Source organism: Aquarana catesbeiana, linkage group LG08 (genome assembly GCF_042186555.1).
Source record: "Aquarana catesbeiana isolate 2022-GZ linkage group LG08, ASM4218655v1, whole genome shotgun sequence".
NCBI lineage: Eukaryota > Metazoa > Chordata > Amphibia > Anura > Ranidae > Aquarana > Aquarana catesbeiana.
The window spans coordinates 74,776,845-74,794,407 of NC_133331.1; the positions used below are offsets into that span (position 1 = coordinate 74,776,845).

At 43.6% G+C, this 17,563-nt stretch overlaps 1 protein-coding gene across 1 annotated transcript in view; it reads left to right on the forward strand.

The window, feature by feature from the left end:
- LOC141105847 (ovostatin-like) overlaps positions 1-17,563 on the forward strand; it is a 175,465-nt gene that overhangs the window by 55,467 nt on the left and 102,435 nt on the right. The window contains exons 11-14 of the mRNA XM_073595980.1: positions 1,633-1,791; positions 9,175-9,405; positions 11,258-11,315; positions 16,462-16,604. Coding sequence (XP_073452081.1) covers positions 1,633-1,791; positions 9,175-9,405; positions 11,258-11,315; positions 16,462-16,604 — 591 coding nt within the window. The remainder of the gene's footprint in view (positions 1-1,632; positions 1,792-9,174; positions 9,406-11,257; positions 11,316-16,461; positions 16,605-17,563) is intronic.

Sequence of the window (17,563 nt, forward strand, 5' to 3'; positions counted from 1 at the left end):
TTGTGGCTTCTCCTTCCGCCAGCTGCACTGCAGGGATATTGGTATCTGTGTCCCCACCCCACTGTTTGGGCCTTCCTGTGTGCCCTCCTCCCCTGCAGCATTTCCAGCTTCCCTCCCCTCCTATCCCACCAGTTGCTGCTGAGGGTACTGTTTTAGGATGGATAACGGTGGGGGGGTGAGGTTAATGTCCTATTAGCCACTTCCTTTCCTGAATAAACACAGTGAGTGATTGGCACCGATCACTCACTGTGTTCCTTCATTATTGAAGCCGAGTAAATTGTGTTTTCTATGCTTCAGTTTGTGAATGAACAAGGAGCCTCAGCGTTTCCTAATCATTCACTGTCCAGTGTAGCTGAGGCTGCAGAGAAGAGGACTGGGGAATCTGTCCTCAGTCCCTTTCTGTCCTAAATGTGAGACATCAGGAGTCTGTTTAGACCCCTAGTATTCACAAAAGCCCCCCCAACAAGGCTGTTAAAATGCAAAAAAAGGGGGAGGGGGCCCTGTCAGGTAGGCTGTACAGGGCCATGTGATTTCTAACAGCAGCCCTGCTTCAAAGTGTCTCCAAAGCCTCCATAGAAGTCTGACAATGCTCGCTTACAGTACCTGAATCTTTTTAAGGGGCTTCTATTTAGCATTAGCTTTGCTTTGTAGGTATGAGATATTCCAGGATGCACGGGAAAACCAACAAGCGAACCGGAAAGGTCATTGGCAGTCCATTTCGGTTCATGTGTATATATTCTGGAAGTGTCTGGTGCAGACATCACATTTTGGTGTTGGTGGGGTGGAGCAGTAGGAAGGTGAGCGGGGTCTGGACTTGATTATAGAAACCGGCAGATGGCACGTGCGGTGTGCAACATTGGAACGCTATAGCATGAGTTGAGCGGGGACCAGAAAGAGTGGACTGAGTGGCAGAGGATAAGCAGAGCTGGAGGACCAGAGCAGGAGAAACTAGCAGATGTTAGATGTGTTGACCAGAGTGGGAGCAAAATAAGGATAAGTGAGTGGGAACCGGAGAGAAAGGAGGATCAGCAAATCAGAGGATCAGCAGAGCTGGCGGTTACTGAGTAGGGGATCAGCAGAACTGGGGGTTACTTTACTGAGTGGGCATCAGGAGAGCTGGAGGTAATAATAATGAGCAGGGGATCTGCTGAACGAGGGTACTAAAGCTGTGAATCTGCTGAACAAGAGTACTAATGAGCTTGGGGACTTGCTGCACAGAGGTACTAATGAGCTGGCGATCTGCTAAGTGGGTGTACTACGGAGCTGGGGTTTTACTGGACCCCTTAAAAATAGAAAATCAACACATACACAGGGCATTTGCCAAGCTTCAAAAAAGCATCACAAAAGCTTGTTGAAGAGGGTAGGTACTTTAATGTGTTTAGTTGAAGCAATTGTAAATGACCCCCAAGACAAAGTTCTAGGGTAATAGGGTTATGTACCATTGCTTGTCTGGCCCATTAGATTCTTCAAAAGTCTTGTACAGGTTTAAAGAAATACAAATACAATCTAGAAAGTAATATTTTTACATTCCTGCCTTGGTGTCAAATTTTAAGCTGAAGTAACCTTTCACTGTTCTGAATTGATGTATGGCTTCAACTGTTTTCAATTCCAAGTATCCCCTGTTATGTTTAGGCAACGCTAACTGATGAGCAAGACCATCCGATCCCTAATGAAGACATTGAAATTGAAGTTGACCAGAATCATATTGTGACTGTGAAGACTGACTCTGAGGGGAAAATAGATTATGGGATTGACACATCTGATATGGTGTCACCAAACTTCACTGTCCGGGTGAGTGAATTACTGCATACGTAATGTGTAGGGGCAAAGATCCCAGCACTGGTAGTGATTTGGGGTTTTTTTTTTTTTTTTTTTTTGTGTTGTGTTGGTTTTTGTTCTTTGGGATGGAAAAAAGCTCTCCCTGGCCTCAAAAGAATTGAGAAAAATAAAGGCGGCATTACATGTACAAGTTGGTTGGCTGCCATGCTAACAGTTTCAATAAAATCAACCCATAGTATACACATAGGACTTTCCTGACATACGTATTTTAACCTTTTTTAATACAGACAAAATTCAATCAACCTACCTTTATTGACTTAGCAGTGGCAGAACCTTCAGTGCCAAGAATTACTATACCCCGATCTTTACTCTTAAGGTTGCATGCACACTAGCTCCTAGAAGCTGTTATGAGTTGTGTTTTTTTTTTTTTTTTTTGTCTGCTCCTAGAAGTTAATGGTGTTATGCTAGGTGTCCATGCACGCCATTTCATGCGAAGAGCGTTTTTCAAGCTTTAGCGTTTAGGAGCAAAAAAAAGTTTTCCCTAATCGTCTTTCAGGACAGCCACCTCCCTAAGACCTCGGCTCCCCCCCTCAAAGGAAACTCCTTGGCTTTGCGATTAAAGACACTCCTACCCAGTCGGACCCTCAGTTCTGGTGTTTTCTCCGGCAGGGAGACACTGCTGGGAACCAAGGGCTAATCAGTCTTGGGGAAAGGTACCTATAACCCTGCCATTTGCCACCCCTGCGTTCTGTATTTTTCCCTTTTTTGCAGAGTAAAGCCTCAAAGTCAAGCCTTCACACAGTTTCAAGAGGAAGTGTCCCTCATGTAGGGTCACCCTGGGGGAGTCCTGGTCCAAAGTTCTTTGTAAGGAATGCATTGAGAGCTTAGTAAAGGGACAATCCGAGCGGTGTAGTGACTTAATGGTGTCAGTAAAGTAGCTTTCTAGCACTGTACAGTAGTTTAAGACTGTTTTCCAGTTTACAGCTCCCGCAGCCCAGGCCAACTCCCTGCCAGTGCAGCAGAGTATTGCACCTGCCCCACTGGCTGTTATCCCCTCTGGAGAGGTACCGGGGTGGCACTAAAGAGGAAGCTGAGGAGGAGCCAGATAGTGGAGTCAGAGGGAGAGGTGTTGGATGGTAAATCTGCTAGACCCTCTCGCTACAAGCTTTCCCTGGAGGAGGTGGAGGATCTCTTGGGAGCCATCCATACCACCCTGGGAATCCAGGAGGAGAAGCCGCTATCTCTCAAGACCAGATGTATCACGGCCTGGGGTAATAGAGGGTGTTCCCAGTCCATGAGGTGCTGGTCGATGCCATCAAGAGAATGGCACGACCCAGAGAGGAAACCTTTCTTTTCAAGGGCCTTGAAATGTAGGTTTCCCTTTGCGGAGGATGCTGTGCCAGTCTGGAATAAGTCTCCTAAGATAGACATGGCCTTCTCTCAGGTTTCCAGGCATACGGACATCGCCTTTGAGGCTATGGGGGCATTGCCAGATCCCAAAGACAAGAGGATTCACTCTTGAAAAAAAAACAAAAAACCTGGAACTCTAATTTAATTAGGGAATTTAAAGACCTGCGACTATTCACTAAAATTGAAAGAGGTGGTTTAACCTTAGACTGCGTGTAGAGGGTTCTTTAATGTCAGAGCAGTAAGGACGTGGCATTCTCTTCCACAAGTCGATAGTTTCAAAAGATTAGATGGGCACCTTAATGACCACAACATACAGGGGTATATGATGTACTATTGAGACACACCCACACACGTCGAATTGAATGGACTGGTCCCCCCCCCCCCCCCCAACACAGACTATGTAACTCTACTATAGAGAGCCTGAAGCATGGCATGGCAGTAACAGTAGTGGCTCTGAACCTGGAGTACTGGTTAATGCAGATCAAGGCACACAGAGGCGGGGACCGCAAAGGAAAATCTGGACCTCCTTTCCTATTCTCTTGCGGGGTGTAGCGTATATTGCTGACGCCTCAGCGGAATCTGTACGTACAGTATGCCTGCCAGATCAGCCCTAGCCAACTTTTCAAGGTGGGATTTGTGGCTTAAAACTTGGCAGAGGGACAGTGCGTCCAAGGCTAAACCCTGGGATTCCACTTACAGGGGACCTGTTTTGGCCCTGGATTGGAGACCATTTTAGATCAGTCGATGGCAAAAAGTCCTTTCCTGTGAGGTGAAAGATGGGAGAGCAGGCTAAGAAGAGATCTCACCCTCAGTTTGGTGCCCCAAAGGCCGATGGACCGAAAAGGTCCTGGGGTCAGATTTTTCGCCCTCCTGAACAGCCCAAAAAGACACAATGGTTTGACCACGGTGGGAGTAAAATTGGGGGTCCTTTCTCCCACAGTGGGAAGCAGTCACCTCCAATCGATTCATTTTGGGAATCGTAAGGAGGGGCTATCGACCGGAATTTTCAGACCCCCGCCCGAACACACTGTTCATCACCAAATTCGTGGTGCAGAAACCACCTGGGAAGTTCAGGCTCATCTTGAACCTGAAGGCCCTAAATTACCTCAGTAACTTACAAGAAGTTCTGTGTGGATTCAGTCTTCTCAGTAAAGGGCTCTTTTCCCCTGAATTGCTGCATGGTGTCCATGGATCTGAGGGATGCCTACCTGCACATTCCCATTATGAAGAGCTGTCAAGTTTCTCAGGCTGGCAGGAAGAACCGAAGAAAGCACATTTCATCTTCAATTTTGGCTTTTCCCTTTGGCCTATTTCCCCCCCCCCCCACCCCCGCATCTTTACCAAGGTCGTAGAGGCGGCCGTGGCCTTTTTTGCTGCCCCAGGGCATTTCAGTTATTGCCTATCTGGACGATCTGCTACTGTTTGCGCCCTCTCTGGAGCAGTTGTCCAGGGACCTACAGTCAACAAGGAGCATCTTGGTGCGTCTGGAGTGGCTCCTGAATCTAGAGAAGTCCAACTTGGTTCTGGCCCAGAGGGTCACTTTTCTAGGCTACCAGCTGGATTCCACAAGAAAATTCAAAAGGTGGACAAAGCAATGAGGTTGTTGCAGAACAATCGGCCGATCTTGATGAGATGGGCCATGTCGGCGCTGGGTTTGACGGATGCAATTCCGGCAGTTCGGTGGGCGGGTCTCCACTTCCGTCCCTTGTGGGACTGCAGTCAGTGGTCTCTGGACTCCTTAGTGCATGTGACAACTCGGGTAAAAAGGTCCTTGTGGTGGAGAGCATCAAACCTGTCCCAAGCTCTTTTGTGGGTCCTGCCAGTTACAAGGGTCATCACGACGGACGCAAGTGGCACAGGTTGAGGGGGGGGGGTGCGCACCTGGGCTCTCAGCTGGTACAAAGCTCCTGGAAAAGGGAAGATTCAAAGCGATCTTCGAACTGGAGAGCAATCGCACTGGCACTTGGGGCCTTCCAGAGACAACTCCAGGGGCACCATGTGCGGGTCCATTCGGACAACTCCTCAGCGGTTGCCTACATCAACCGGCAGGGAGGAGCAAGGAGCAGGTTTCTGTGGGTCCTGGTGGATGGAATACTTCCAGTGGGCCAAAGCCAGGGTACTCTCCCTTTCGACAGTGCGCTTAAAGGGGGAATTGATTCAAGTGGCCGACTTCCTCAGCAGAAGGATTTTGAGTGAAGGGGACTCTATCAGGACGTTTACCAAATGGTCACTTAAAAATGAGGAGGTGTGCTTTAAGGGCAATGGGTTTTCTGACTGGTTGGCGGCGACTCAGCTTAGTAGCGGGAAAATTAACTTGCTCCATCTACCTGAACTTGGAGTTTTAACAGCTGGTGTGCGGAAAGCTCCTTTGACATGCACAGCCCAGTGGCGGTATTGGAATTTCTGCAGTGTGGGGCAGACAAATGTCTAGCCATTAGCACTCTGAAAAGCCAGATATCAGCGGTAAGTGTTTTGCTGGGAACCCTTGGGTGACAAGGTTCTTTAAAGATTTATGCAGACAAAAGCCAGTTTGCAATCCTCCGTTCCCGATGTGGGATCTGTCCTTGTTGCTGCAGCTGCTCATAGGAGAGCTGTTTGAACCCATTGATTCTTGTGCAGTAAGATTTTTAACCCTCAAGATTTTTTTTTTTTTTTTGTGGCGATCACTACCCCCAGGAGGGTTGGTGAATTGGAAGCTCTATCAATCACGGCTCCCTTTTTATACAAATTTTTCCAGACCGAATATTTTTTTTTTTAGGACGGATTCGGCCTTTTTTGCCAAAAGTGGCCTCGACGTTTCAGAGGCCAAGAAATTATTTTGCCAACTTTTCTGTTTGAATCCTATGGGTGAGTAGGAATGTACCGTATTTATCGGCGTATAACACGCACCCCAAGTTTAGGAGGAAATTTTAAGGAAAAAAAACTTACATTAAAATGCCCATCAATGCAGCGTTATCGGTGTCCCAGTGCAGCCTTGTCCCAGTGCAGCCTTGTCCCAGTGCAGCCTTGTCCCAGTGCAGCCTTGTCCCAGTGCAGCCTTGTCCCAGTGCAGCCTTGTCCCAGTGCAGCCTTGTCCCAGTGCAGCCTTGTCCCAGTGCAGCCTTGTCCCAGTGCAGCCTTGTCCCAGTGCAGCCTTGTCCCAGTGCAGCCTTGTCCCAGTGCAGCCTTGTCCCAGTGCAGCCTTGTCCCAGTGCAGCCTTGTCCCAGTGCAGCCTTGTCCCAGTGCAGCCTTGTCCCAGTGCAGCCTTGTCCCAGTGCAGCCTTGTGTGATCGCCGCCGACATACACAGCCGTGTGTAAATTCAAATATGGCGCCGAGACTGCAGGGACTCGTCGGAGCTGAGATACACATACCCGAGTGTCCTCGGCTTTTCTCGGCGCTGCTCAGTCACGCCCAGTCCCGCCCTATTATGGACATAACACAGGTCCAATGGCGGGACTGGGCGGGACTGTGAGCGGCGCCGAGAAAATCCGAGGACACTCGGGTATGTGTATCTCGGCTCCGACGAGTCCCTGCAGTCTAGGCGCCGTATTTGAATTTACACGAGGCTGTGTATGTCGGCGGCGATTGCCGTGATCGCTCCGATCAGAACAAAATTGGCGGGGATCGGCCTATAACACGCACCCACGATTTTCCCCTGATTTTAAGGGGAAAAAAGTGCGTGTTATATGCCGATTTCATTAAATGGATGTTGGCAGATGCGTCCTTCAGTACATAGTAGGAAGGCATTTAGGAAGTCTGATTCCTTTGTTTCGTCTTTAAGGGGCTAGAAAGGGTTTGAAAGCCTCTAAATGTTCACTAGCTAGATGGCTTAATCTGGCCATTAGTCAGGCCTACATAGCAAGCAGGGCACACTCTACTATGGCTATGGCGACTTCACAGGCAGAGAGGGCTGGTGCTACGCCAGAGCAGATCTGTCGGGCAGTAGCTTGGTTCAGTCTGACTAGCTTCATCCAGCACTACAGGCTGGACCTGTTGTCTGCTAAGGATCAGGCTTTTGGGCAAAAAAGGTCCTTCAGGCGGTGGTTCCACCCTAAGGGTAAGTGCTCGTTTTATCCTCAGAGGTGGCTGTTCTGAAAGACGATTAGGGAAAACCAGAGTTGCTTACGGATAACGTCTTTTCCAGGAGTCTTTCAGGACAGCACCGTTGCCCACCCAAATGTTTCTGCATGAGTCCCTGGCAGGGGAACCGTCAAGAGGGTTCAAGGTGTTGTATGACATGTTATGTCTCCCCTGCTGGTCAGAGGTATTTCTGAAAGATTGAGGGTCTGCCAGGGAAGGAGGGTCTTAAATCTCAAAGCCAAGGCGGTGTTTCCTGTGAGGGGAGGAGCTGAGGTCTCTCAGAGGTGGCTGTCCTGAAAGACTCTTGGAAAAGACAATACCGGTAAGCAGTGGTATGTTTAGGTTTTGTGGTGCCCATCCTGTCATCTGTAAACCACACCCCTTCCTCTTTAGGCTTCACTTTTTGTAACATGCATGGTGAGCCTTAAGCTGGCCATATTCTATACAATCTGATTGTATAATCTTCTTTTGAGCTACCATCAAATGTGTAGTAAAAGGGCCTGCCTGATTGGATACAGAGTGAAAGTATGTTTAGCTATGTCCTATTACATGTTTTTTATAAATCTAAAGGAGAATGTCCAATATGATTTTTGTTTTTTTATTTTGTGTTGGGTCAGCTTTATGGAGATTGTACAGTCTAATTGTATAATGTATGGTCATCAGAAAGGGAAGGATGAATGGATAGATGGCTTGAAGCAGGGGTGAATGAATGGGAAAAATGGACAGATTTATGGATAGAGGAATGAATAGGAGGGATGGAGGGGAAGGGTGGATGGGGGACAGATGTATGGAGCGTGAGTAGCTGTCACGCACTGACCTGGTTTTTCCCCGGACCGACGTCTTCCTCCCACTGCAGAAGAGGACCTTAGTGAACACCCCATAGACGTGCCTCTCGCACAGGGACCGGTTGTCCTTGCTGGGGATGCTGCGTCTCTTGGAGGTACCCACCATGTCACTGTTGGATTCCCTGGTCTGTCTCTTCTATCAGATGAGAGAGCTGGCTTTAGCCGCAGCCATGGTTGGTGTGGGGAAGACTGCAGGTGTGCTGAGTCCTCCCTATATTCTCCAGGATGATGGAGGGGAGAGGGGTTTGGGACTTTCCCATCACTCCCAGTCCTGGAAGATTCCAACAGGCTGGAAGACATCTTGGAAGATTCAGGAGAGAGGGGTCGGTGAGCATGACATTAAAGTGTAAGTTCACTGGACATCCTCGCCATTCCCCCAGTCCCCCCTTTTTTGCCACCCCCCCTGCAAAGTGTTGCCGTAGGCCTGGGCCTTGTCAGCCTAGGCCAATTTACAATGTTGCCGGTAAGTGTAACTCTGGTCTTTGTAAAGTTTCTGGGAGTGTTTTCCCAGCAGAAAAAAAGCTAAAGGCTCCTAACAGCTTTTTTTTTTTTTTTTTTTTTTTTTTTCCTGTAAAAAAAAAAATGCTAAAAAAACGAACGTTACTACAAATGGGCACAAAAACGCTATCAGCAATCTTCAACCAGCATTTTTTTTTTTCTATTTTTCTAGCATCTTTTTTTGAGCATCTAAAAAAAACTAGTGTGCATGGAGCCTAAAGTTCACCTACTTCAATACCGGGCACTTTTACCCCTTTCCTGCCCAGGCCAATTTTCAGCGCTATCCCTTTGACAATTGCGTGGTCATGCAACACTAAATTTTTTTTTTTTTTTTTAGCATTTTGCGCACACAAATGGGTGCTTTCTTTTGGTGGCATTTAATCACCACTGGGTTTTTTTAATTCGGCCTTTAGCAAAAAAATAAAAGCCTGAAGGACAGTAAACTGGCCCTTTGCTTTGAAAGTTTGGAGACCCCTGCTTTAGCAAAAAAATTTAAACGCTGTACCCTTATGTGCAAATTTTGGATATGACCTTTTATTTTTTTTCTTACGGCTTCTAAACCTTATTTCTGCTTCTACAGGTCAGTTATAAGAACCCTGACCAGTGTTACTATGCCCAATGGAGGGACACAGACTATCCATCGTCTGAACGCACCGTTTACCGTTTTTACTCCCGATCGGGTAGTTTCCTGCAGGCGAAAAGCCCCAAAAAAGAGTTGAGCTGTGGACAGAACCAGAATATTGAGGTGCAGTATACCATCAGCCGGGACGGTGTCGCAGAAGGAGCAAATACAGTCACAGTCTATTATCTAGTGAGTATGCTGGGAACAGGAAATGAACCCCTTCGTCTTGTTATAATTTGGAAATTTGCAACAATGTTTGTGCTATTGTACAGATTAAACAGCTGTTTAACCTTTTCCGAAGACTGCGCATTTTAAACTATTTTTTTGTTTTATTGAAGCTGCCCACCTCACCCCCCTTAAATTAACCACCAACATACATTAATTTTATTAAAGTGGAACTTTACCCATAATAACTTGATAGAAAAATCATGTTCTTTAGCAAGGAACATGCATTCTACAATAATAATTATGCTACCAAAATTAGTTTGTGCTATAAATTGCCTCCAGCATTGTTCCTGTTACTTGTTGCTGGTGGCAGCCATTTTGCTGACTCCCAGAGCCCCTGAACAGCAGTACATTTATAAAGCAGAACTAAAACCATCGAACAGATTGGCCTCTACAAACGCAGAAGTGCCTAACAATAGAGCGCAACTGAGCATGTGCAGAGCAGGGTGAGACTGTATTTTACTGGATTTTAAATATAGGCACTTTTTTATTTAATTTGTTTTATATACTTATACCTGAAAACAGGCCAGCCAGAAGTGATCTAGCAAGACTTAATTTTCTGACTAAAGTTGCACTTTAAGACGATGGATTTAGTTCCGCTTTATGACTTGCTGTTTAGGGGATTTGGGCTTCAGCAAAATGGCTGCCTCCAGCAAGAAACAGGAGCAATGCTGGGGGCAATTTACAGCACATACTAATTGTCAAGTGAAACTGTATTGTCATTCTACTACACGTAAGAACATACAGTAGAACGAAATGTTGTATCTCACAGGGCCACGGTGCTACATACAAATTAAACATAATTATAAATATACAAAGAGTAAAAACACCAATAAAAAAAACCTATACACATCTGGGAACTACGTAACTGTACATATACTATGTTTCTAAAAGTCTTTGTAGCAGCAAGTGTTTATAAAAGTGTCTAGTGCATATTCAAGATTAAAAAGGAGGGGACGTGAGACGTTCCTGGTCACAATTTATAGGTTGTAGGAAAGGTTTCAGAGGATTGGAGTTGAGGGCTCTCACAACCTGGGGGAAAAAAAACTGTTGAGCAGTCTGACAGTCCTGGTTTTGATACTCCTGTACCTTCTACCTGATGGCAAGAGCTGAAAGACTGTGGGAGGAATGGGTAGGATCCCTCACGATACTGGTAGCTTTGCTGGAGCATCATGTATAGAAAATGTCCAGGATGGAGGGGAGAGAGACCAATAATCTTTTCAGGTGTCTTCACTAGCCGCTGCAGGGTCTTGTGGTCAGCAGAACTGCAGTTCCCATACCAGACGATGATACAGCTGGTCGGCACGCTTTCAATGGTTCCCCTATAGAATGTAGTGAGGATGGGTGGAGGGAGACTTTTGGCAGCATTATTAATGTAGAATGTATGTTTCTTGCTAAAGAACATTATTTTATCAAGTTGTTATGGATAACGTTTTGATTTAAGGCTTGACATGTTTGGTATCGCTTTTGCTCCGTACAATCTCATCTTTTACATTTAAAAAAAAATTAATTAATTAAAGATTTTAATATTTTTCTGTAAAGTTGCATTTGATAAATCATTAAATCATTGTCCAAATATTGTGTGCCCTAAAAAAGTAACTCTGCTTTGATAACACATGCAATGTTTGGGAGGGTTTAACTAATTTTAAGGCCGAATATGATTTTTAACATGTGCAAAAAAAGCAGTGGCAGCGAAAAGCGTTTCTCTTTTTGCATGGTTAATCGCTTCTATTGCTATATATTTATATTTTTTTGTTATTGATTACAGGTTTAATGTCTCCTTCTCTTCCCCCCCCCCCCTTTTTTTATTTTTTAGGTCATGGCAAAATCAAAAATTGTTTATAATGGTCAGCAAGATGTTGATTTGACCAACTGTAAGTATTTTATGTATGTTGTAAATCTTAAAATGACACCAAAAAAAATCTAATGTATCCCTAGTGTCTCTGTAATCAGTTTTTCATAAAATTTTTTTCTTAAAAAATTGTATGTATGTGCTGGGGAAATTAAAAATGAATTCCTCGATTTATCGTAAATTTTTTTTTGATCGATAAATTCTTTTTGGTACTCGCCTCTCCGCCGGCTTCCGGGAGTTCCGTCGGAGATCCAGTGACGTCAGACAGACGTCACCGGACTCCCCCCTTTCCCAAGTGCCTCTGTCTGCTAACGAAGGGAAGGAGGAAGGAGTCCGGTGACGTCGATGTCCGTGACGTCACTGGATAGTGATGGTAAATATGGATGTGGTTACCTGGGATCATTCAGTGAGCTAAGTGTAGGCAAATTTGATAACCTCCGTTTTTAACATTGTTGTCCTTAGAGGCTGATGAGCTGTGATATTTTGCAGTGTGGATCGGCTTCTGCTGTTGCCATGACGGCGGCGCTTGCTACAGTTTGAATTTAAAACATATTTGTGTGAACTTTGAAGTTAAGTCATGGATTGTGGAAACTAACTAGTGTCTGGTGATTGTATATAGTTTATACCACATTTACCACTGACTAATGCAGAGTTGCAATGCAAGGAGATCAGCTAAAACTAGTTGGATCTGTATGTGCGTTGTAATTAATTGAAATTGGCCGATTAATGAATTAAAAACAATTAATTGAACGCGAACTGTTTAATCAGTAACAGAATATATATATTCACTTGCAGTGCACATATGATATTGGTTGTAGTTATGCACACTACTAATCCCATAGGTCATAGTTGCATGTCATGAGCAAGAGGGTGGGAACATGGAGAATGAGCGTCGCTACCATCTAATACCTCGTTTCCACTGAGCGGTTCAGTACGGTACACTATTTTGAGTGTTTCCATTATGAAAGCGGCCCATACAACCGAACTGCATCATTCAGGGTCCTGCTTCAGATGTGGGGCCATAGAAAATGGTACGGTTCGGTTAGGGTGGAGCTATGATACATTCCACTGATTGGTGGACGTGTGACGCCATGCTAGGCATTTTTTCTAAACCCACGTATGGCCCCTGTCAGTCCGACTTGCAGTGGAAATGCTCGCCTGAATAGGCCAGACCATTCTAGGCCTTCCAAACCGTTCCGACCCGAACCGATCCGCTCGGTGGAAACGAGGCATAACAGATCAGTCAGATCACAGCAGCAAGAAAGGAATTTTGTGCAGGCTAAGGACAATAGATTAGACGTCTAAGAATACTTGGAGGTGTGTGATATTACAGCAAATGTGGTGCCTGTGTATGAACGAATGCTGTTTCTTCATATTTAGTAAATGCCTTGTGATTTTGAAGGTGCCACAAGTGTGAAGTATAAAACTGAAATTTTTTATTGATGAAATATAAACTGCACATTTAATATATTTAAAACCATCCCATGCATATCTGTGTGTTCTCATTCATGTAGTTGATTCATCTCAACATAATTCGCCAATCACTGGCTTCATCAGGAGATATTACTGAAATGAGGAGAAAACCAAAACCGCAGAGAGTATGTTATTGAAGAATAATACTTCCTGTGGGTGATGCTTGGAAGCATTCTTCATTTAACATATCCAGTGCCGTTTGGTTTTATCTTTTGGTGAGATTCCTTCCATCAGCTTCCCATATGAATTTGTGATTGTTTGAATTGTATTCCTTCAGGATTTCATCCTGACTGAAAAAAAAAAAAATCTAGCGTGTGTGTAAAATTTCTAACAAAAAAGTGAAACCTATGAGCTGCGCACCCTGGATCAAACAATCAATAATGAATGAATATAATGTAAAATTTAATATAGTTTTCAATAAAGAGCAGCCCATAGTATAACCAATGGTCAAAGTGAAAAAATAAATTCATACCGCGCTCATTTACATGTGACAAAAACAATTAACAATATAACAAAATAAACAATGTCAACAAGTCCATAAACCACCGCCAATGTATCTTCAATTATGTGGGCAGTGACGAATACAAATTCAATGAAGAAAAATGTGCCGTCTTCCACTGGTTTAGGCAAACATCCTATTCACCAGAATGAAATTAAAAATATGTGAAGCGCTCCCTCTTTTCCAAAAGAATACTGTTTAAAGTAGTAACTTGCATATCAATATCCTTTTAAAAAGTGCATAAAACGAAGCAGGCATGCCAGATCGCATTCCACCTGCGTTCCAGTACAAAGGTGAAAGCGACGTATCGTTCACTTTGCAATCGACGTGTTTCATCAGCAACGTCTGACGGCATCAGGGGTCATGTGATCCTGATATCAGATGTTGCTGATGAAACGCATTGTGTTGCATAGAGCGTGAAGCGTCACTTCTGCCTTTGTACTGGAGCTCAGGTGGAACGCGATCTGGCGTGCCTGCTTCGTTTATATGCGCTTTTTAAAGGATATTGATATGTAAGTTACTACTTTTTTATATAAACTGGCTACAAGTTGCACTGAGGAGTTCTTTCCTTGATTTATGATCCTCATCTTCGTTTGGCTATTTTATCGGTGAGGGTTGCTTGCATTGGTGAATATATCTTTATACACATCTCTGCCTATCTGACATCTGTCATGGGTGTCTGATCGGTCTGGTGAGTAGGATGTGTAAAATTTCTATTTGGTGGTATTTAATCACCACTGGGTTTTTTATTTTTGCTAAACAAATTTTAAAAAGACCGAAAAGTTTTTTTTTTTTTTTTTTTTTTTTTTTTTTTTTTTTTTTTGGGGGGGGGGGGGGCGGCGGGGGGGAGAGTTTCCTAGTTATCAAATTGTGCAAAGTAACTTTTCTGTGTTGATGATGGCGACACTGATGGGCGCTGATGATGGCGACACTGATTAGAAGTGTAAATGTGCCCTGTCAGAATTATCATTTACCGGCTCTCCTTTCCTCAGGCTGTGACAACTCATGAGGAAAGGACTGCCGATAAACGGCAAGTCTGTTTACATGTAAGAAACTCAATGAAGCATGCACAATAAAAATCAAAAATTGTTTGTATCAAATTTATTCCATATAATAATAAATAAAAACCAAACCAAGACGCACAGCTCTGAGTCTTATAATAGATTCCATATATATACATATAGAGTCAATACTTATACGTACATGCAAAGGCACAATATCACATGATGGTTCAATATAAGTAGCTTAAACGAATAATAACATGATAAAAAGTAAGTATCTAGTCTGGCCATAGATAGGCACAATGTTGCACATATCTGGATGTTGCTGTGAATAAAAGATGCGTGGGTATAGCATCAGTAGCTCAATGCGTTTCGTGGTTGGTAACCACTCATCAGGAGCAAATGTGGCCAAAAGCTTATAAAAATAAGTATTGGGTCAGACTGATTGCACAAAGCATATGGGTTAAGTTAAGGGGAAGTGGTATAACATCCACCCATACTTACAGAACCACTCATGGAACTTGGGTGTGTCAGGGATCACCCATGGTGGGCCAGGGTCAACAGACAGCATGGGAGCTGAGGCGGCATATAAAGGCATGGCATCCAGGAACAGAAAAAATATATAGTGCTGATGCAATGGGATTGGACCATCACCAAACCATCCATGGTGATATGGGATTGATTGTCCCAAACATCTGAGGAAAAATAAAAAAGTGACTGTAAATGAGTGAATGTGTATTGAAAATGCATGTGAGTTCCCATTATAAAATCCATGGTGAAAGGGGATGGTTCTGCCCCAACAGCATGGAAATTAGATGGTACGTGTGCTAAAATGCGATGTGAAAGATTATGAGATGAGTGGAGAAGGAATGGGAAAAATGGGGGGGTAGAAAAAGGGCAAAGGGCAGTTCCACCTGCCAAGGAGGTTACCTGAAGTCTGGATATGTGAGGAGCTGGCGTGCATGTGTAACCCGTGTCAAACAAAAGCAAATTCTGTTCCCGTGATGCGTTTAGTGCTCCACTCCAGCAAATAGTGTGCCGCCAACGTCACACGGGCTGGTAGGAGGGGAAGAGAGGACACCAATAGCAGGGCAGGGTTCGCCCGATGCTTGGCGCCAAAACCCTCCGCCACATGGATGTACACAAAGCGCCTGCGTCATGATGTCCAACTAATGGACGCAATGGGTCAGGTGCCTGGTGCGTGACGCCGATGCGCAGCGGGGTGTCAGCCCGAGCCTTCGGCCAGTGACTGAGGGAGGGGGCGGACCCTAGGTACGCATCGCAGCTCCCAAATTGGCAGGACACAGCCCCACCAAGGCAATGACGGCCAATCTCCCATGAAAAACTGCACCTAGCAGGATTGTGTGAATGAAACCATAATTCAGGAATGTAAAAAATGACAGACTATATGTATTACATAGATGGGAAAACTAACATATGCATTGACCCACAATAATGTAGGATTCTAAAACATACAAAAGAAACGTATCTGTCACAAAACTAAGTGTGGCAGAGTGAACCATCTATGTGTGCATGCCTCCATCCCTAACATCAAAGTATAAAAAAGAGAGGCTGTGGGACTTTAAATGAGGTCCTTGACCAAAAAGCTCAAGGTTACCTCCATCCCTGGTTCTGATAAGAAACTAAATGAAGGGTTGGGACTTTAGTCTGTTTACATGTGATCGGCTGTGATTGGACACAGCTGATCGCATGGTAAAGGGCTGCTGTGATCCGCTGTGTCCTAAGGACACAACAGTCACAGATCGCACCCAATGCGCGTGGTTCTGGGAGGATGTCCATAGACTTCCTCCCAGAATGTGAGAGCTGTGCTGTAGCTGTTAATCTGCTGAAGAAGCCAGTGGTTGGCAAAACATGTTGAGACGAATCAACTAATATGAATGAGATCACGCGGATATACATGGGATGGTTTTAAATATATGGAATGTACAGTTACATTTTACAGTATCACTTAATAAAAATTGACAATGTTACACTCTTGTGTGATATGTGGCACCTTCAAAAACCCAGAGTATTCTGTAAATATAAAGAAATTACAATCATTTGTGCACAGGCACTGCATTTGCTGTAATATTGTGTTGTAATATCAAATATGTAGTCTCTATTTGATATGGTGCCCTTTATCGCCATGATAGCCGGTGTAATATATTGATGTGGAATGTTGTTTCTTCTTACAGCAAGGAATGGCTCTATTACCATCAACCTCCCTGTGACTGTGGACATGGCACCCAATGGCAACCTGGTTATATACTGCATCTTGAATGGAGAGCTGCTTGTTGAGACACTCAGTCTGAACATAGAGAAGTGCTTCAAAAACAAAGTAATGTGTTTTTTTTTTTTTTTTTTGCTTTATCTCCTTTACTGTCTTTGCTGGCAATTGTTTTCCTACTCCTGCACCACCTCCTCCTCTTTATTGGTTAGTGAGTGACTCCCTCGCCTTTTTTATAGTGAAGTGCAGGATGGGTGGAACCTCCGCTAAATTTACTTGCTGTAGCTTTATAATTGTTGATTTAGGATCACTTACTTTTTTTTAAAATAAATAGTATGAAATAAAAAAAACAACAAATTAACAATTTATAGAAAGTTTATATTGCTATTATTAATGCTTATTTTCCATCAGTACTAATAATATATTAACTGATCTATTAAAAGTGTGTAATAAAAAAATACACTATAAATATATATTATTCGGAGAATATATCCAAAAGCCCGAATTACAGTATGAACGTTTTTACTGAATGCTCTGAATAACAAAACAAAATTTGTCCCAATTTCTGAAATTTGGATTGAAATTTGAATCAACTTTTACATCGAATTACGTTCAAATTCGAACTATTAGCGTATTTCTGAAATCAAAGACTGTGTACTATTAGTGTACAATTTCAAAATAATGCTGTTTTTGTTAAGCCAGAGGTGATTTTAAGTCATTATAATCATTTTGACGAAGACTTCACTTTGCCGCATTGAAATGGAAACAAAAAAAATCTTATTTTCGATTAGAAATTTATCGATTCAAATATTTCGAATTGGAAAAAATGGTAAATTTTATTCTAAAAAAAAGACATAAAACAAATTCTGACTACGAATTGAATGAATCAACCGAATTTTAACAAATCTGAATAACTAGATAAACAAAACCCTTTTTTTTTTTTTTTTTTTTAATTTTACATCATGCACATGTCTACAAAACTCAATCTAACTTTGTGCAGCGCTAATGACAAAACTACTCTTACAAAATGTAATAAAACGCTTTAAACCACTAAAAATGTGCTACAATTT